At 34.0% G+C, this 22,904-nt stretch overlaps 1 protein-coding gene across 3 annotated transcripts in view; it reads right to left on the bottom strand.

Moving 5' to 3' along the window:
• Window positions 1-22,904, bottom strand: part of COL4A5 (collagen type IV alpha 5 chain) — a 298,599-nt gene that overhangs the window by 184,960 nt on the left and 90,735 nt on the right. For all 3 annotated transcript variants that reach the window (XM_030934587.1, XM_030934588.1, XM_030934589.1), the window contains one exon: window positions 1,821-1,880. In XM_030934587.1, coding sequence (XP_030790447.1) covers window positions 1,821-1,880 — 60 coding nt within the window. The remainder of the gene's footprint in view (window positions 1-1,820; window positions 1,881-22,904) is intronic.

Below are 22,904 nucleotides of genomic sequence, written 5' to 3'. Positions count from 1 at the left end.
TCCAATGTGTTTCCCTACATTCCAGTATATCCCCCTTCACTTTCCAGCCATTCTGGCATCTTCAACTCTGTCTGCTGACTCAAGTCAGTAAGACCATGGGTTTTTGTCTGGGTTTTAGCCATCCTTTGCCATGCAGACTAAGGGCTATACTCAGGGGAAAAGCCATATAAATGCAAACATGCCCAGTGTATTTCCTTTCTTTCAAGTGCAGAGTCCTCTTTTTCCTTTGGTTATTTTCTTGTACTATCAAATAGCTATTACATTTTGTCCAGAGTATTCCATTCTTATCTCAAGAACAGTTAATCTGATAAACATCACTCTACTATTATATGAAGTTAATCCCTCTTGGTATTTTCACCACTACAGAAAGCACCCTTACTGCAAAACTACTCCCATCAAACTAATGTTACTCAAATAAGTGTTCTGCAGAAGACTATCCAATTAATATTAACAGCTGCTCTGTTAGGGGAAAAGTCTATATAACATGGTCAAATGCGGCTTGGAAATGTAGCATTACAAAACAAACAAATAGGTTTCTTTGCTCCAGAACTTACAAGAATGTCTAATATGCTAACGTACCTTCTATACCTCTAAGTAGATTATGCCCTAGAGATACTGTCCTAAACTGCTTCATATATAATTAGCAACATTCACTCATTCATTAAAAAATATACAGCCCCAAAGAGTGGAGACTAGAGTATGACCCCATCTCCTAGTATAACTCTCTTTAGACTATAATTCACTGTCCCTTTTTTATTTTATAATATTAATGTCATTCACTGACTTACAGTGGTTAGGCTTATGCTATATAATCTTCATCAATACTTACTTGGTAGTCATAGTATCTGTACAATAGGAGATACTGCTGTGGAAAAGGTAAGATAGAAATAAACATTCAGCTGGGCACGGTGGCTTACACCTGGAATCCCCTGCCAAGGCGGGTAGATCACTTGAGGCCAGGAGATCGAGACCAGCCTGGCCAACATGGCGAAACCCCATCTCCACCAAAAATACAAAAATAAGGCAGGCATGGTGGTGCATGCCTGTGATCCCAGCTACTTGGGAGGCTGAGGCACGAGAACTGCTTGAACCCAGGAGGTGGAGGTTGCAGTGAGCCTTGATTGTGACACTGTACTCCAGCCTGGGTGACAGAGCAAGACCGTGTCTCAAAAAAAAAATAGACATTCATCTATTATTAACCTGCATAGACTAGATAAAAATACATGAAATTGCCTAGTATCTGGCAGAGATTAGTAGCTTGATAAATGTTTAGTTTCCTTCTTAAGTGTTTTTCCCCCGTCTTTGCCTATTAAGTAAGTCAGTGCCTTCAATAAGACCAATCAGAGTTTGGCAGATTATAGCTCTCAGGCTAAATGCAGATACTAAAGGACCCCAACACTTACCCAAAGGTAGCCACTGGACTAGGGTTTCTGCACTATTGTCCCTTCTGTGGTTGCCAGAAATATGTTACTGGAAAGGGGTCCTGATCCAGACCCCAAGAGGTTTATGTTCTAAGATCCAAGAGCTAAGAATGTTTCTTGTCACTTTTAAAGGTCTATTTCTATAAAGGAGTTAAGAATATGTGACAGAAACTGATGTGTCCCATAAATCCTAAAATGTTTGCTATATGGCATTTTACAGAAAATCTTTGCTGACCCTAAGATATAATCTAATCTTTATAAGCTCTCTAAAATAAGCAGTACAATAGGATTCATTTCACTTAAGTACTGAGATAAAAGCCCTGTTTTTTAAAAAATATTTATTAAAAACATTAGTTTACTGGCTTTACTAAATTTTCAAATGCCAATCTCAGACCTCACCTTTTCCCCTTTTACGCCACTGCAGTCACACTTTGATCCTGGAGAACACCCATAGCAAGCCTATAAGGAAGAGAAAGAGAGAAAAAAATCATTAAATATGAACCCAAAAATCAGACTCTGACTTACAGCTCAACTGAAATCAACAATCCAAACTTGTAAGATAAATACCAGAAAAACATCTGAAAATATATATCAAATTGTAAATAACAGTTACCTCTCAGGAAGCTTGCACCTTTTATTATATACATTTCTGTCTGAACTTTTCAAAATGAGCAAACACAATTTTTATAATTTTAAAGTGAAAAATATCATTTTACAAGATGTTAAAAATGAGAGATCTCTCAATAAAGGCTAAAGATGGAAAGCGACACCATCTTCTACTTACAACAGCAAAAACCCATGCACATATATTCACATATAAAGTACAGACATACATTTCAAAGTTAATTATTCTTACATTAACAGCCATTTGGGGTTATCACTACCCTTTACCTCTTCATTAATGCATGAGTGTTGACAGTATGCACAATCTAAAATATGTTAAAAATGGAAAAGAAATTCATACAACTTCCCTGTAATATGATTTGCCACATGTCCAAAATCTCAGGAACTCTCCTTTTTTTCTTCTAACATTGCTTGTAAGAAATTACCTCTCACTCTATATTAGCAGTGACCTTGGCAACCAGACAACAATGCCTACTACTTCAAGTCACTTGTTTCTCTCCATTCATGAGCAATCATGGAGCATAAAATATATAACTCTATCTTTTACCACCTTCCTTTCTTTTCTTTGCTCCTACTCCTTCATCACTAATAATAGCTCGGTCTCTAACAGCTTTACCATAAATGCTGCTCCCACAGTCTAGATGTTCTAAATAGGCATTCAATCATATTAGGAATTGAGGTCCTCAAGCCAGAAAAATATCCTCCTCTAAAATAGAAAACTTATAGAGGAAAAGAATACAGTATGTGACTTCTGCCATTCAGAAATATCCTTTACTCTTAGAAAATGAACTGCTTGGAAAAACAAGTTAGCTTAATATACATAGATAGCTTAGCATTTATTTGCAAGGAGGTGGCATTCTTTTCATCAGATGGATATCAGACTGAGTTACTGAAACCTTTATGTAATATAAATACCAAATAATGACCATCAACCTTGAGGGCCTTTGATATAAAATACCTTAGTCTGTTGCTCAACATTTCATGATTTCCTTTACTCTAGTCACTACCGAAATACCCTCCTCAGCCCTTTTGAAAGTACTGACCTTATCCTTCTGGTCAGAACTCCTAACTAACTCAGCTGCAACTAGAAGTCACCTTCATGCGGAAACTTCTTTTCCTGATTATAAGAGCAAACTACAATGGCTTGACGTTGGAGTGATCTCTCATTCACACTACAAGAGGCTGCTCCAGTGAAAGTTGTGTTCCTGACGAGTCAAACAGAAAGTCTGTTATGCAGCTATTATTTATTATTCATAGATGTTTGGGGATTATATACTGATTTTAGTATTTTATGCTAACTACACTACAGATTAAATAGGATTATTCAGACTTATTCATCAAACATGAACTGAATATTACTAGAGGCCAGAAAAATTTTTAGGCACTTGACTTCTAAGATGAATAACACACAGCTCCCTCCAATATATGTAACTAATTCAAGAAATACTTATTGATCACCTGTTATGTGACAGCCACTATGTTATGTTAGGTGCAGGTAGAAGTACAAAGTACATCATTGCTCTCTAGTGGGAAGGATGACCCCATCTACAAAAAGTTATATTACAATGTGCAGGAAACAGAGGTTAATTAAAAACATATAATATTTTTGTGCAAACATAAATTTTAAGTTCCAGACTACGGATTTTATAAAATTTAGAAGATATAGTTTCACAAGAAGATACTGATTCACAAGTTCACAAGACAGGTCATACTCCCTGAATTAGATTGTGCATGTTGTCAACACTCATGCATTAATGGAGAGGTAAAGAGTAGTGGTAACCTCAAATGGCTGTTAATGTAAGAATAATTAACATCTGACATTGAAATGCATGTCTGAACTTTGTATGTAAATATATGTGCATGGGTTTTGTTGTTGTGAGTAGAAGGCAGTGTAGCTTTCCATCTTCAGCCTTTATTGAGAGATCTTCCTTGTTTAAATACAAATTAAGCTCCTAAAAATAATGCAAAACAATAGTCTGACAGAATTCCATTGATATGAACAAGATTCTATGTGGCCTTTCTTTATAATTGCACTTTGACTTCTGAATATCCAACAATGGCCCCTAACTCCTAATACAATTTATAAACAAGAAAAGCCTTAAATACTCTTGCATGTCATTTTACAAGTAATTTTACGTAATTTTTTGCAATTTTTTATTAATCAACATGTAGCTTTACTTTAGAAAGAACACAGATTTAAATAGTAGGGAATTATAGATAAATGTGTTTAAATGCAATTTAAAAATTTAATTTATATTCTATTTATTCCACCTAAGTTATGAGAATTACTCTGGTACTCACAGGTTAAAACAAAGCAGGCAATTGTAATACGCACACCAACCACTAGATGCCACTTTCTATACAGTTATAACAGTGGCGCCCACAAGAAGCTAGTCCCAGTTTGACATCTGGTTAATGGAACAACTTGATTTTTTTTTTTTTTTACCAACATCTATGAATACTGATTAGGTGTCTAATAAACACAAACACAGTAATAGCTCTATGAGTTGTACAAAAGTAGATGTAGGTGCTGCCTTTAAGGAACTTCCAATCCAGGTTTTTTGTTTTTTGTTTTTTGTTTTAAGTAACTAGGTATTTCATTTTTTAAGTAACTAGGTATTTTCAGGACATATGAAAAGAATATCAAAATACAATGGAATAATGATACAGCAGTATATCATAAGTTTACTTCAGCAGTTGAATCATTTGACCATGGGCAAATCATTTCCATACTCTTGGGCTGTTTTCTCATTTGTAAAATGGCATACATAGATAGTATGATCTCCTTAGGTAGCTTCCAGATTTCACTGTCTGTGATTCTGTAGGATTCGCCAGGTAAAAATGAGTGTTATAGTCAATAATTGCTATCAAAGTTAAGAAAAATAGTTCCCTTGAGCCTGAAAGTATTGACAAAGGCTCTGTGGAGAAAGTGAATACATGGACTTCAACTTGGAAGGATAGACAGAAAGATACCCAGAGGAAAAATTGCCATGCTAAGCATGATTAAAATATAAAATTGATTAGGGCAAAGAGGTAAAATGAACATTAAGTACCTCTGTCTAAAAGGCTTTCCAAGTTCGTATGAAAAAAACTAGTTCTTCAAAATCACTGAAGATGAAAGAAGCAAGAAAATGATGCAACTATAATAATATTTTAAATTTTTATTGTGGGAGAAAGTAATAAATGAGTAAGGAAAGTTTTATATTATCACACACTAAAACACATCAGAAAACTGCAATAATTAAAATAGTACGGTATTCAGTTAACAAAAATAGGAAGGCCAGAAACAGATCTGCACACACATGCGCGCGTGCACACACACGCACACAACTACTATATGATAAAAGTCGACATGTCAAATAGAAGTGAAAACAATGAATTTTTCAACATATGGTGCTAGAATAAATATAAAATATAATAAATTTAGATCTCATGCTGCTACAATTAAAACACCAGATGTTAGACTTAAAAGTACAAATAAAAACAAATTCTGTATGAATTAGGGTCATCTAAAGAACCTCACAAAAATTCACATACCAGCAACCCATCCTAAAGATTCTTCCAGTAAGCCTGAAGTTGAATAGCAGAATCTGAAATTTTAATGAACATCTCTAAGTGATTTTGATTCAGGTGTTCCAAGGAGACACATACTACAAAACAATGGCAGAGAGAAATAAGAAATATTCCAATAATGTGGCTAGTTAGGTATCCAGACTGAAATGCTTACTTTAAAAAAATGCTTGGAAAAAAGTAAAAAATTCTTCCTAAAAGCATCAAAGGGAAGCACAATAGGATTTATCAAATCAAAATCTAGGGAAAACCAAAAAATGAACTGACCAATTAAACTACTTTTTCCCAGAGGACATCTGCCAAACTTGGATAATTTTCGGGTTTTGTTTTATAATTTCTTTTAGTGTAAGGGTGTACCATGTACATAATAAATGTACCTCACAATCCCACACCTTGGAGGTAGAAGAAAAGATATCTTGGTGCTTAGCAGAGAAATACAGGAAAAAAAATCCTTAAAAAACTCACCACAAACTGGCCAGATTTGCAATCCAAATTAGCATTACCTGAGTGGACTCTGACTGCATTGACCTTCTAGAGGCTGGGCAAAAATACATACAAGTTCTACGTAGAAAAAACATGCCTTCATAGTAAACTTCAAATAATTCAAATGCATCATTTTTTAAAGGAAGATGAGATTTCCTAATTAAAAACCATTAAGCATACAAGAAAAAAAATGCCATAAGCAAAAACCAAAAGAAACATATGACAACAGAAAGTACTCACTAAATATTTCAGATATTGGAATTATCAAATAAAAAATATATAATAACTATCTTTACAATTATAAAAGAATTTTTCTAACTTAAAAATAATAAAGGAAGCAAGCAATTGTATGAAAATGACATAGCTTAATTGAAATAAAATATATATTCTAGAAGTAAAAGCCATAGTAATTGAAATTTAAAACTCAAAGGATGGCCTTCACAACAGACTACATAGAGCTGAAGACAGAATAAAGTTAAAATACTTAGTAAAGCTAAAAAGAAATTATATATAATGTGGCATAGAGATAAAACATGGAAACTGAAATAATCATTAAGAGACATGGAAGAAAGAGCGAGGAAGGATAACATAAAGGAAATTGGGATTCTAGAAGAGGAGAGAGAGGGAATAAAGACAATACTAAAGAGACAACGGCTCAAGAAAAATCTACACATATTTGTGATTCAAGAAACCAAACAGATCCAATGGCATAAAAATAAAACCTGAAACTAGGTGCAGCAGAACATAACTGCATAACATAAAAGTAAAGGCAAGGCCTTAAAAGCATCAAAAAAGACAAGACAGACTGCCTTCAAGAGAGAGAAAATTAATTTACAGATTAGATCTCAGAAGCAATAATCAAAGCCAGAACACCACGAAATGACATATTTAATATGCTAAGAACCCAGTTCTCTTCATCCTCCCCATCCCTGCCACTTACCCTTCCCAGTCTCTGTTCTCTGTCTTTCCACTCTCTACCTCCATGTGGTCAACTTTTTTAGCTCCCACATACAAGTGAGAACATGCAGTATTTGTCTATCTGTGGCTGGCTTATTTCACTTAAGAGAATGACATCGAGTTCCATCCATGTTGCTGCAAATGACATGATTTCACTAGTTTTTATGGCTAAGTAGTATTCCATTTTGTATATGTACCACATTTTCTTTATCCATTCACCTGCTGATAAACACTTAGGTTAATTGCATATTTTTTATTATGAATACTGCTGCATAAACAGGCAAGTGTAGGTATCTCTTTGATACATTGATTTCTTTACCTTTGGATAGATACCCAGTAGTGGATTGCTGGGTTGTATGGTGATTCTATGCTTAGTGTTTTTTTTTTTTCTTTCTTTCTCTTTCTCTTTTTTTTTTAATCTCCATACAGTTTTCTGGTGGCTATACTAGATTATGTTCACAACAGCATATAAGAGTTCCCTTTTCCTTTTATCCTTGCCAATGTCTGTTGTTTTTGTCTTTTTATTAATAGCCATTTTGAATGGGGTAAGATTGGTTTTCATTTGCATTTCTCTGATGATTAGCGATGTTGAGCATTTTACATATACCATTTGTATGTCTTATTTTGAGAAATGTCTGTTCAGGTCCTTTGCCCACTTTAAATGGGATTAATTGGAGTTTTGTTTTGTTTTGTTGTTTTCCTGTTGAGTTGTTTGAGTTCCTTTTATATTCTCAATATTAGTCCCCTGTCAGATAAATACTTTGCAAAAATTTTCTCCCATTCAACAAGTTGCTTATTCCCTCTGTTGATTGTTTCATTTGCTGTTCAGAAGCTTTTTATTTAATATAGCCCCATTTGTCTATTTTTGCTTTTGTTGCCTGTGCTTTTGAGGTCTTAGTCAAATTATTTGCCTAGACCAATATCCAAGAGAGTTTTCTCCTGGATTTTCTTCTAGTAGTTTTATACTTTCAGGTCTCATATTTACATAAGATGTTTGCTTGTTGAATTGCTTAAGTTCCTTGTAGATTCTGGATATTAGACCTTTTTGGATGCACAGTTCACAAACCATTCTGTAGGTTGTCTGTTTACTCTGTTGATAGTTTCTTTTCCTGTGCAAAAGAAGATTTAAGTCTAATCCATCCTGAGTTAATTTTTGTATATGGTGAGAAATACGGGTCCAGTTTCATTCTTCTACATGTGGCTATCCAATTTTCACAGCACCATTTATTGAAGAGGATTATCTTTCCCCAGTGTAAGCTGTTTTCAGCTTTGTTGAAGATCAACTGGCTATGTAGATGTGGCTTTATTTCTGGGTTCTCCATTCTGTTCCATTGGTCTATGTTTTCACAACAATATAATGCAGTTTGAGTTACTACAGCCCTGTAATACATTTTGAAGTCAGGAAATGTGATGCCTCCAGCTTTGTGTTTAGGTCAGGGTTGCATTGGCTATTCAGGCTCTTTTTTGGTTTCATATACGTTTTAGGATTTTTTTTTCCTAATTCTGTGAAAAAATGGCATTGGCATTTTGATAGAGATTATGTTGAATGTACAGATTCCTTTAGGCGATATGATCATTTTAACAATACTAATTCTTCTGATCCATGAGTATAAAATATTTTTCCATTTGTTTGTGTCATCTGCATTTCTTTCATCAGTGTTTTGTAGGTTTCCTTGTAGTATCTATCCTCCTTGGTTCAATTTATTCCTATACATTTTACTTATTTTACCTAATGTAAATGGAATTGCTTTCTTTATTTCTTTCCTGGTTAGATCATTATTGATGTATAGAAAGGCTACTGATTTTTGTACATTGATTTTGTATCCTACTTCACTGAATTCATTCTTTAAGTTTCTCTAGATAGATATATCAGTAAAGAGGGGCAATTTGACTTTTCTTTTCCCATTTGGATGCCTTTTTTATTTTTCACTTGCTTGATTGCTGTTACTAGGACCTCCAGTACTATGTCGAACAGGAGTGGTGAAAGTGAGCATCCTTGTCTTGTTCTAGCTTTTAGAGGAAAGGATTTCATCTTTTCTTCATTGAATATGATGTTTGCAGTAGATTTGACCTATATGGCCTTTATTATGTTAAGGTATGTTCCTTCTATGCCTAGTTTGTTGAAAGTTTCAATCATGAAGGGATGTTAAATTTTATCAAATGCCTTTTCTGCATCTATTGAGATGATCATACTGTTCTGTCTTTCATTCCGTTGATGTAATGTATCACATTTATTGATTTGCAAAGGTTGTGCCTTCCTTGCCATAAATCCCAATGGACCATGTGTATTATATTTTTTAGGTACTGTTGAATTTGATTTGCTAGTTTTTTTTAATTGTTGTTCAATCTATCTTCACCAGGGATATTTGCCAGCAGTTTCCTTTTTTGGTTGAGTCCTTGTCTGATTTTCATATCAGGGTGATGCTGGCCTCGTGGAACGAATTAGGGAGAATTTCCTACCCTTGGATTTTCTGGAAATAGCCTCAGGAGGATTGGTATTATTTCTGTCTTGTATGATTGTTAGAATTTGGCTGTGTATCCATCTGGTCCTAGGCTTTTCTTCATAGGGAGAATTTTGATTACTGATTCAATCTCACTACTCATTACTGGTCTGTTCAGGTTTTCTATTTCTTCCTGATTCAATCTTGGTAAGTAGTATGTTTCCAGGAATTTATCCATTACTTCTAGGATTTCCAGTGTGTCAGCGTATAGTTGTCCATAATAATCTCCGATGATCTTGTATATTTTTGTGATATCAGTTGTAATGTCTTTTTTTCATTTGTGATTTTATTTGGGTCTTTTCTTGGTTAGACTAGTTAGCAGTTTACAAATTTTGTGTATCTTTTCAAAGAAGCAGCTTTACATTTTATTGATCCCTTATGTTTGTTTTTATAGTCTCTGTTTAGTTCTGCTCTGATCTTTGCTAGTTTTTTTCTTCTGCTAATTTTCGATTTGGTTTGTTCTTGCTTTTCTAGTTCCTTGAGGTGCATTGCTAGATTGTTAAATTTTTATTTTTCTACGTTTTTAATGTAGGCATTTACTGCTATAAACTTCTCTCATCGCACTACTTTTGCGGAATACGTATGCTGTGTTTACATTTTCACTTCAATACATTTTTAAATTTACATCATAATTTCTTCATTGACCCAGTAGTCATTCAGGAGCATGTTATTTAATTTCCATGTATTTTCAGAGTTTCCAATCTTCATCTTTGTATTGATTTCTAGTTTTATTCCAAAGTGGTCTAAAAAGAAAACTGATATTATTTCATTTTTTAACATTTGTTGATACTTATATAGTGGCCTAACATATGATCTATCCTGGAGAATGCTCCATGTGCTGATGAAAAGGATGTATATCCTTCAGTTGTTGGGTAGAATGTTTTGTAAATATCTGTTAGGTTTATTGGGTCTAAAGCCCTGTTTATATCCAATGTTTCTTTGTTGATTTTCTATCTAGATGATCTGTCTAAATACTGAGAGTGGAATGTTGAAACCCCCACTTTGATTGTATTGTCATCTATTTCTCTCTTTAGAATATCTGCTTTATGAATCTGGATGCTACAGTATGGAGTGCATATATATTTGAAGCTGCTGTATATTCTTGCTGGATTGTTCCATTTATCATTATATAATGACCTTCTTTGCCATTTTTATTTTCAACTGTTCTTGACTTAAATTCTCTTTCATCTGATATAGGTATAGCTATTCCTGCTCACTACTGTTTCCCATTTGTATGGAATATCTTCTTCCATCCCTTTACTTTCAGTCTGTATGTGACTTTACTGTTAGGGTGAGTTTCTTATATGTAGCATAAAGTTGCATCATGTTTTTTAAAAAAATTCATTCAGTCATTTAATATATTTTAAGTGGAAAATATAATCCATTTACATTCAAGGTTATTATTAATATGTGAAATAGAGGGCTTGAACAACACTATAAACCAACTGCACCTAAGACACATCTATTCAACACTCTGCCCAATAACAGTAGAATATACCTTTTTCTCAAGAACGCATAGAACATTCTCCAGGATAGATCATATGCTAGGCCATAAAACAAACATCAATAAACTTAAAAGTATGGCAATCATACAAAGTATGTTTTCCAACCACAATGGAAGAAAATTAGAAATCAATAAGAGAAATAAACAGGATATTAACAAGTATACAGAAAAGAAATAATTCACTTTTAACTAACCTATAGGTCAAAGAATAAATGACAAGGCTTATTAGAAATATTCTGAGATGAGTGAAAATAAAACCACAAAATACCAAAACATATAGCACTCAATGCCAAATCATAAACTAATATTTCAATGTAAGACATTAGAAAAAGAAAGCAAAGTAACCCTAAAATAAGTAGAAAGAAGGAAATAATAAAGATTTGAGCGGAAATTAATGAAATGAACAATAAAAAATGAATAGAGAAAATCAACAAAATCAAAAGCGGGTTCTCAGAAAAGCTCAAAAAATTGTCAAACCACCAAGAAAAAAGAAGACTCAAATTAAAACCAGAAATAAAAGAGAGGACATTACTATCAAGATCGGAATAACAGGGAACTTCCTCAACTTGATAAGGGCATGTACAAAAAGCCCACAGCTAACATTATACTTAATGGTGAAAGACTAAATCATTTCCCTATAAGACCAGGAACAAGACAAGAATGTCCACTCTGTCATTTCTTTTCCACGTAATCCTAGAGGTTCTATGTAGGGCAATTAGACAAGGAAATTAACAACCCATATGCAATTTTTTTCATTTTTAATTTTTTGTGGGTATATAGTAGGTTTATGTATTTATGGGGTGTGCAAGATGTTTTGATACAGGCACGCAATGTGAAATAATCACATCACAAACCATCCATATCGAAAAAAGAAAGTAAAGCCCTATCTCTTTGCATAAGACATAGTCTTATATGCAGAAAAATCCTATTAGAGCAAATAAATGAATTTAGCAAAGTCACATGGTACAAAATCAATATATAAAAATTAATTGTAGGCCAGGCGCAGTGGCTCATGCCTGTAATCCTAGCACTTGCAGAGGCCGAGGCGGGCGGATCACGAGGTCAGGAGATGCAGACCACTCTGGCTAACACGGTGAAACCCCATCTCTACTAAAAAAATAGAAAAAATTAGCCGGGCGTGGTGGCATGTGCCTGTAGTCCCAGCTACTTGGGAGGCTGAGGCAGAAGAATGGTGTGAACCCGGGAGGCGGAGCTTGCAGTGAGCCGAGATCATGCCACTGCACTCCAGCCTGGGTGACAGAGGGAGACTCCGTCTCAAAAAAAAAAAAAAAAGAAAAGAAAAAAAAATCAATTGTATTCCTATACACTAGCATGAAGTTAAGTGAAAAAATCCGTTTACAACTGCAAGAAAACGATAAAATTCTTAGGAGTAAACTTAAGAAATGAAATTTTTTTACTCTGAAAAACTACAAATCATTGTCGAAAGAATTTAGAGAAACCCTAACTAACTAAAAAATATCCCATGTTCACGGATCAGAAGACTTAATATTGCTAAGATGATAATGCTCCCCAAATTTTTCTGCACCTTCAAGGCAATCTTTATAAAAATTCCAACCACCCTCTTTGCAGAAATGGAAAAGCTGATCCTGAAACTGATACGAAATTCATATGTAATTGCAAGGAACCCCAAAGGCCAAAATAATATTGAAAGAACAAAGCTGAAATATTTACACTTCCCAATTTCAAAATCTGCTACAAACCTACAATAATCAAACCACTGTGGTACTGGCAGAAGGACAGAATTGAGATTACAAAAATAAACCCATACATCTATGGTGAATTGATTTTTGACAAAGGTGCCAAGGACATTCACTGAGGGAAGGAATAGTATTTCAACAAACACTGCTGGAACAACTGGGTACCTATATGCAAATGAGTAAACTTGGACCTCTTCCACACACTATACATAGAAACTAACTTAAAACGGATCAAAGATTAAACACAAGAACTAAAACTATAAAACTCTTAGAAGAAAACACAGAAGTAAATATTCTTAGGCCGGGCAGGGTGGCTCACACTTGTAATCTCAGCACTTTGGGAGGCCGAGGCAGGTATATCACCTGAGGTCAGGAGTTCAAGACCAGCCTGGCCAACATGGTGAAATCCCATCTCTACTAAAAATACAAAAATTAGCTGGGCATGGTGGCATGTACGTCTGTAATTCCAGCTACTCAGGAGGCTGAGGCAGGAGAATTGCTTGAACCTGGGAGGCGGAGGTTGCAGTGAGCCGAGATTGTGCCAATGAACTCCAGCATGGGTAACAGAGTAAGACTCTGTCTCAAAAAAATAAAAAAAGTAAATATTCTTTACCTTTGTTTAGTCAAGCCTTCTTAGATATGACACCAAAAGTACAAGTGACAAAAAAAGTTAAAAACAATTTTATCAAAATTGTAAAAGTTTGAGCTTCAAAGGATACTACCAAGAAAGTGAAAAGGCAACCTATAGAATGGGAAAATGTATTTGTCAATTATATACCTTATAGGAGACTCATATCAAGAATATATAAAGAATTCTTATAACTTACTAGAAAGCAAATAATACAATTTAAAATGGGCAAAAGATTTGAATAGACATTTTTCATATATATATCTTTGTATGGGCTTATGGTACATAAATATATGCTCAACATCATTAATAATCAGGGAAATGAAAAGAAAATCAAAACCACAATGAAATACAACTTCATGCACACTAGATAGCTGTAATCAAGACAGACAATAACAAGTATTATTGAGGATGTGGAGAAACTGAAACTCTCCTACATTGCTAGTGGGGATGCAAAATGGAGTAACCACTTTATAAAAGTCTGGCAGTTCCTAAACAAAGGAAACATATGATCCAGCAATTCCACTCCTAGGTATAAAATAGAAACATGTCTATGCAAAAATATGTACATGAATGTTCATAGCATCATTACTTATAAGAGTCAAAAAAGTATAAAACAACCTAAATGTCCATGAAACAATGAACTGAAAAACAAAATGTAGTATATGCATACAATATAATATTATTTGGCAATAAAGAGGAATGAAGTACTGATTTATGCTACAACATGGATTAACCTTGAAAACATTATGCTAAGTGAAAGAAGCCAGATAAAAAAATGCCACATGTTGCATGTAGACTGATGGTTTCCTAGGGCTGGGGGGCTGGGCTGCCATGGAACGTGACAGCTAAGAGACATGAGGCTTCTTTTTGGGTTGATAAAAAATCTTCTAAAATTGATTTTGGTGATGCTTGCCTGACTGTAAATATTCTAGAATTACTGAAAACTTCAAATGGGTAAAATGTATGGTATATAAATTATATCTCAATGAAGCTGTTAAAAAAAATCAGTGCAATGAAGTAAAAAGTGGGAAGACCATTCTGTCAAGAACCATGAAGGGACTGAGACTTTTCTCTGCTTGAAAGTTAACAAGTTAGCCTTGCCATAGTTTTATAGACACCGGCAAAAGTTACAAGGCTTCTTAACCAGAGACAACAACTAATTTATTATTTACAGTAATAGCCTGGGTTTCCCCGAGCCCCAATTCCCACAAGGTGATGTAAACCAGACAAGGTGATGCCTTCACACGCAGTGCAAAAGGTTACAGAAGAAAAACTGGGTGTTCAGGGAATCCATATATTTAAGAGTGGGCAGTAAACTTGCTTTACCTTTGCCCGGAGATACTTTTAATATCCTTATTGTACCAGAAGGTAAAAAAAAAACCTGGCCTTTCCTCCAAAGTGAGATACTATCTCTATTTTCCAAGTCATTCATTATAACACATCCTTGAAAAGAGAGGTCAGAACAATGACAATGCCCCTCTTCTCAGGATGTACAGAGACACGAAAGATCCGTGGAAAATTTTCTTCCAATGCATTCTAGATATTCAAATTTGTAAGAGAATAAATAAATGCAGTACATGAACAGCTATGAAAGACTTTTTAGGACCATTAGGGAAATTTGTTTACGACTTGAATATTAAATAACACTGTAAGATTGCTGTTGATTTTCTTACGTGTGATAATGATGTCATGTTTATGTTTTCTTAGGTGAGGCAAGATGCATGCTGAGATATTTATGCATATAAAGTGTCTGATATCTGCAACTTACTTTTAAATGGCATAGCAAAATGTGTATAAACACACACATAATCATTAAACAAATGCACATACATAGATACTATGGAAAGCAAGAGACAAATATGGCAAAATGCTAACAAGTGTTGAATCCAGATGAATATACAATGGTGTTCATTATATTTTCATTAAATTTTTTGAAAATCTGGTTACTAAAAAGTTAGGTAAGTATATTGAGAAAAATTCTAGAGACAAATACCTTCAGACTTCAAAAACAGAGGCAAATTTCAACATTTGAGCCATTCATCGGAGATATCAAAAACATACAGTTACACAGAAAGGTTGAAATTTAAAATTTTAAAAGTTATACACAAATAATAACCAAAATAAGCTAGTATAGCTGTATTAATTTCAGTCAAAGTTGATTTTGAGGCATAAGTGTTGCGAAAGCTAAAACAAGGCCACTTCAGAATGATAAAAGGTTTGGTTCCCAAAGAAGATACTAAAATAAAACCCTCAAATTGAAATAAACAAATCCACAGTCATAGTTGGAGATTTTAAACAGACCTCTAATGGCTGATTGAACATATAAAGAAAATAAATTGTAAAAATGTAGAAAGATTTGAACATGACTAACAAATTGAGTTCCAATGGACATATATAATACAGTGCATCATGAAATGAAAGACACACATTTATATCAGGCACATCCTGGATATTTATAAAAACTAACCATATACTGGGCCTTAAGGCGTGTCTAAACAAATCTCGAAGGATGGAATTTGTACAGAACATGATCTCTAACCATAATGTAATTAAGCTAGAACCAAAAACATTAAATCTAACCAAACTCTTCCAGATAACAGAAGAGGAGAGATAAACCTAGCATAACAATTGTATCAAACCTAAGCAGAACTGAGTCTGAAAGAAAAATTACAGGACAGTTTTACCAGTGAATATAGATGCAAAAACATTAAATAAAATATGACAAAGTTGGATTTAACCTAGGACCTCGTCATTACTGAAAGAAAAGAAAAAGTTTATTTTAAAAAAAGAAACAAAAATGTTATTCCCAGGTGATATGATTGCATACAGAGAAAACTCAAAAGAATCTACAAAGAAATTAGAATTAGTGAATTTTAGCAAAGTTGCTGGATATGAAACCAATATGTTAGAGTGAATTATATTTTTATGTACCATAAACAAAATCAGAAAATAAAAAAAGACCACTGACAGTTTGGTTCCCAGCGTAGTCTCTCAGGGAAAAAGTGAGGAAAGTGGATATCATGGAGCATTAAGAAAAACCCAAATAGTATAAGAAATGCATTACAGGAATAAAAGAAATGTAATTAGAAACTATAGGAAAAAGATTTAAAAAAATCATAGAGTATTACCTGACAATACAATAAGCAACATATTTATAATATGTACATATTCAAAATAATGTAAACATTGCTTACTGATTTAATTTAAAACAGAGTAACATATTAAGAGGAGATAGTAGAAGAAAGGGGAAGTAGCACAAAGATAGCACGAAGTTAATAAAAAATGTTGATAAAGCAAAAATTATTTGCAACGTTTGCCCTAGAAAAACTGATCTAGGAGTCAAAAGGGATGAGGAAAGTAACAGATGTTTTTCAGTACTACTTGTACTTTTTAAATTCCATGTATACAATATAAAACTATGCCATATTACCATGCAACGGCCACTCCCATGAGTCTCATAAACTTGTAGATGATATTCCTTTAACATTTCAAAACAGAAGATATCTTCAACCTGGCTACCCTTAACACAAAACCCCTATTTTGTTTTTGTGGACTGATCATTCTTTAGTCGTCCACAGATAAAAATTTTAGGTATCTTTGTTATACCCCTTTATTGATATCCTATCACAATCCATAAACAAATATTGTTATTTCTTCCTAACAAATGCTATCAATAAAAGAATGCTAGTGGAGTTGAAAGAGGTATTCGAAATTAATCTATTTCCATCATTTTATAAACGAAGAAATAGAGAGCCAATGACAAGAGCCAGAGCTAGAATCATTTTCTTAAATTTTTCAATATTTGAAACTGATTCCCATTTGCTTTCAAATTTGGACCAAAAGCCATGATATTTTGCCAGATTTCCTGTGAAAATGAAACGTTTTCTTCTCGCTGTCATAAGTGTCTTTCTTAAAAAATTAAATTAGAGATGAACACATTAATCAGTTGGAAAGCCTTTTAACCAGAGCAGCATCTGCCACTTTCTACAAACTCAGACTAAAAATATTAGAGAAGACTCATTAAAATATGATGACTACAACATGTAATTCGTCAATACTGATGTAGTTAATGATTTTCCTTGATTTAAAAGAAATGCATTTTTTAAGATAACCAAAGAATAAAATATGCTTATTTAGTTTTTGAAATCCCACATGTTTTTTTCCCCCTAATGTGAGAGTTAAGAAAGGTTGCAGAAAGGTGAGAGGCCTAAAAAAAGTTACCAGACTTTGAAATATGCCAGAGTTTAAGGCTTCTCATAAACTCACATTGATAAAAAGTGAGCCCAAAGGTTCAAAGACATCAGCAACAGACAACAGAGCTATTCTGGCATCCAGTCTGAACAAATTACCAACTGCTTCTTTACCAGTAGTTTAACCTTAAAAATCCAGAGAAAAGTTCATGAGATTAGCCTCTGTAACTTTATGTTTTGGATGGGGAAGCTATGCCTACAGCTCATTTAGGGTAAATTTTTTATTTACAAGTACTTTTGGATACCATTTGGAAATATGTGAAATGGGACCTTTTAAAAATCATTACCTTATTAGATAATTTTAATGGTATTTGGGTAAATGAGATTTCTATATTAGAAAATTACCCGAAATCAGAATGACATTTCCTAAGAGTAGATTCTGTGACTGGCAGATAGGAAAGAAACCAAGTGTATACTATTTTATTCAATAACAACTTTTCCCCAAGTTTTAGGCACCAATAACAATAAATGAAATTTGATAACTTTATTTTATTTAATGTTGGCTCTGCATAGTTCATGTGGGGTATACGGAGATTGTTAAATATCTCCCCAGAAGAACTTTAAAACCCAATGAGGGCATTTAGAGAAATAAACAAGTTAGTATTTATTAGATAGAATGAGATAAATGGTATAAGACAAACAAAATATTATGAGTATTCAAAAGAGGAAAAAAATGCTTAGAAAACTGGTGGTAAGGAAAATAAGATGTATTTTTTTTCACATGCTACTGAATTAGATTTTTCTGTAGCATGCATTCCCAAAGTTTTGAAGTGGAACAAGCAATGTTTGAAGGAAATAACTATTTGTATCTGTTAATCATCTAAATTGGAAAATAAACATAAGTAAGGATCACAGCATAGAATTAGCAGTTTTCTAGTCTTCGGCTCTACATGATGTATGATATCCACCTAAAATATTTCTAGCCATTCAGTCTCACCTTATTAACACCCCCAGTGATGAGGAACTCACAAGGCAGCCAGACGATAGTACTGACATTTAAGACATTTCCGCAATACACATTTAACCTGCTTATGTCCTTGATAAAGAAAATTCAACAATGCAGACTCAAATGAGTAACAGATTAAAATAATCTTAAAGTAAAATCAACTCAAGAAATCATGTAATAATGTTTCTTAAAAGCTATAATAGAAGTAGCAAAGAAACATTTAATTTCCCTATTCAAACTGAGAGCAGTTATTTTACTTTGGGGATGGAGAGAGATGGACAGTGCTTTTAGCTAAATTTCTTCTGCTGTCATGATTGTTACTCATTTATAATATGAAACCTCGGCAAGAAAATCTTGAGATATGTATGTTTTCAAAAATAAAATGAAACATATATTCTCAAGTTATATTATTATATCTAACCTGACACATAAGGAAGTATATACATGGGATTGATGTGTTAAGAAGCTTGAGTTAAAAGCATTGCAAACAACAAAAATGATGATGAACATTTGCATATTTCTTTGCAATTTATAAATAATATGACATATACTTCTCTGGTCCTCTCAGTAATAATGCTGTGATGTATGCAGGAATACTTATCTATGTTTTCAGATATAGAAACTGAGGTTTAGAAGGCTTAAATGAATATTTAGATTAGAATAGCACAGTAGGCTAACACTTGAACTCCATCTTTTGCCTTCAAATGTCACGTTCCTTCCATTACTAACTAATTTCATTGGAAGAAATTATCCAAGACTTCCAACTAAAAATTAGTGATTGAGAATGGTGAGGAAAAAACATGAGTAACATAAAATCATCAGATTTTAAGCTAGAATTTATTTCTGGATGTTATGAAAATGTCCAATATCATTTAGAATAATTTACTTCCAGATAAATGAGTTAACCAACAGATATAGCCTCACTGTAAAAAGAAAATTGGGAAATAATATGAACCTTAATTTTACGGTAAGAATATCTTTATTGATGGCCCATTGACAGTACTGCAGCTTTCCATTCTACCAGGCATGTACAGACATATCCTGTGTTTCATTATCTTTCTCAGGATTGCAGTAAAGCTGTTCCATAAACGTAAACAGATTAACACAAGTTGAACTTAACTGTAGTTATTTGTTTTAACTTGGCCTTGGAAAAGTACTAACATCACAGATAAAAGAAGCAAACAAAAAGACCACAGTACCATGATAATAAGAATAAAAACTTCAGAGTTGTGCTGAGCATAAATATGTCTGGAATGTCTCCTATGAAGCAGTCAAAACCTGTGTTCTAAGTGCATTTCAGACTCAGTAAGTCTAACTCCAGGGCTCTATGCCAGTGTAAAAATGCACTAACATGCCGTAGGCCTCCCTGTTGCCTGCTGACAGGCAGTAAGAAGAAACTGGTTTTTGCCTTTACACCAAGTGGACCAACCATTTCCTGTGCATTTCTGACAGAATTACTGGTTGATCATCAAAGCAGGTGGAACTCACAACAGCTAATATGATCTTTACCTCACAGGCAGCAAAGAAGAAGCTCTGCTACCATTTTCAGTAAAGCAAGTGTTCTGCATGAAAGCTCCCATGGTATTTTACAACATGAGCAGAAATCAGGAAAACCATAGTTTAATAGGATCACAAAAATAAGGAATGCTACAGTTCTGGCTGTTTCATTTGTAACCAACAGAAAAAAAAATGCAGTCTTAATAATTTTTTTATTATCGAACACTGATTACATAAAATCACATACCAATGGTGGGAAAAAATGTACCACTGCCACCACAGACCTTCCCAAATCTCAAAAGCTCCAGTTCTATGCAACAGGCTAGTGATTAATATTTAGAAAACGTATGACTCCCTCAAATATTAAAGCTAACAGTGTTTTCTCAATACTTGTCACTCAAATATAGCAATTATTTCCAAAGTAACTTCTATTTATATACTACTCAAAATCTACTGTCACTTTATGCTCTCGTCATGCCAAAAAAATCTGTCCTTTAATTAGCTCCATCTTACAGAAATCAGTGGAAGCATGGGTGAGGAAGAGATTTAATAAACAGGTCTGGAAGATGGAGGTGCAGAATTCTTTACAGGCAGAAAGAATCCAGGATATGTCTTATATGCCTATGGTCAATCAATGAGCTTTGATCTTAAAAACAGCAACAACCTGGCAATTTGCTGCTTCGCCACTTGTTGACATGAGATTATACTTGATTTTTATCATCAACCTCTTTCTTATTAGCATAAATTATTCCTGCCAAGATGGAGGCCTCAGGACTAACCACAACAGTGGGAAACTGTGATCCAAGCAGCTACCCTCTCTCTTCTAAGTTTCCCCTCAAGAAGACAGGACCACGGGAAACACACATGGGCAAAATGTTCCACAAACCTGTGTGGAAAAGTGAACTTGGAAATGTAGAGGCCATGGGAATGTGATGCTCAAATCTGTGCAAGGGTCATGGTTAACTGACAGCCTAAGGTTCTGGACTCTTCTAGATCGACTCTCATGGCTGCCCTAAGCCCATGCTTCACCCAGGCTACTCCCCAAGCAATGACTGAGCATAGAGGAATACTAGTACAGACCCATTCCTGTAGGTCAAGTGACTCCACTAACAGATGACTTTAGCTCAATGACTATCCATTGGCCTGGCCAAAACTATTAGATCCTGCACTTCAGTCTGACACACTTTCTTACTCAACCCTTCCTTTCTCTTCTCTTTGTACAGATGTCAGACCTGCAATGCAATCCTACTTATTACTGCTTCTCTGCAGTTTATGGCACTTGCAGAATTAACAAAGTTGTTAAAATCGAGTTGCCTACTGAAGGCTCTAATAGTATCAGAAAAAGGGACAATTATATCAAAAAAGATAAAAGAATACCAGATAAAATCTGTAAAATAAACCATACAAAACGTGAATCACCATTTCAAAGAAGCTTCCATGATTTAGAGTATAAACAGATGCCCAAGTATATGTAAGTCAACGATTTTTTCAAGAAAGTGTTATTGATCCACTTAAAACAGTGTTGTTTCTTGAACACACCCTAAATGAGATAGCCAGTTCTTTTAAATTATGCTCATATTTACTTCAATACCATATCATGTAGACAATTACTCTCAAGGAATATAAAGTCTGCATTGTCATTGATATTCAATTTAAGGAACTAAACTATAACTTTTTGCCTAACACCAACATGATGATATCATGTGCAATGTTATCACATTTGCAGTAATTCCATGCATACAAGATGATATGCCAGAACACTCGTTAGTAAAAAAATTATTTAAAATGGGTAGCAACAGTAATAAAAATCAGCAAATTTCTCTACCTTCTCCTATTCACATAATGGAAAGGAATGACAACTTTTAATTTCTAACCAGTTAGGAAAAAGTCAGTTTCTGACTGAGGCAATCATGCTGATATTAACTTTTTGAGCATCTGTTAGTCAACAGAACATGGAAAGAAATTGGAACAAATGGAGAAATAAAAAACTATGTAAGTTTAGATATAAAATTGTAGTTTATTCATTACATTTTTAACTAGACACATGTTAGCCACCTCAATATATATAATGTTCTTACATAAATCTATCTTACACACAGGATTCCCAATGGTCGAAATTGATTGGAGATGCTATACCCATGAGACAATTGCTTTAGTGTCAAAAAAGCTCAAAGAATTATAAACATATAGTTTCCACTTTGGCAAAAAAGCACACCACTTTTTGGCCTCCATAATTTATAAATGTCCAAATTGCAATATGCAATGTAACAACCTTACTATATGCTGGATTTCAGCTTTAGGGACTGTGGGTGATAAAAGGGGAGGTGTAAAGGGGATGATCTGTGGTGATCTTATACACATATACTTTAGCCAGAAAGCTCTACTTTTATCTGCTTTACTTTTTTGATACAATTAAAATAAATGGTTGAAATTAACCTTACTAGTCTATCTAAAAGATACCAGACACATCATGACCTATCACTTTATACCACAAATATTTCTTTTATCTCTTTCCTCATCTTTACACTCTGTTCTTCTAATTTCTTTCTTGCTTTTATTTACCTTCCTAGTAACTATGCCAGTGTAAATGGCTCCCTGGAGCTGAGCGGTACAAAACTAGTGTAGTGGTCCTGAAAGCCCAAGTTTGACCAAGAGTTCCAGGAAACATTACCTAATGCTAGGTCTAAATATTCCTAAGGATTATGCCTCAAATTATACAAATTATTAGAGCAATTTTCCCAGGAAATGGTAATGACTTTAAACTATAATGGTTCAGATAAACAAGCTGAAAATGCTCCAAGT

The sequence above is a fragment of the Rhinopithecus roxellana genome, chromosome 7 (genome assembly GCF_007565055.1).
Source record: "Rhinopithecus roxellana isolate Shanxi Qingling chromosome 7, ASM756505v1, whole genome shotgun sequence".
Taxonomy (NCBI): Eukaryota; Metazoa; Chordata; class Mammalia; order Primates; family Cercopithecidae; genus Rhinopithecus; species Rhinopithecus roxellana.
This window is presented reverse-complemented; position numbering and strand designations above follow the sequence as displayed.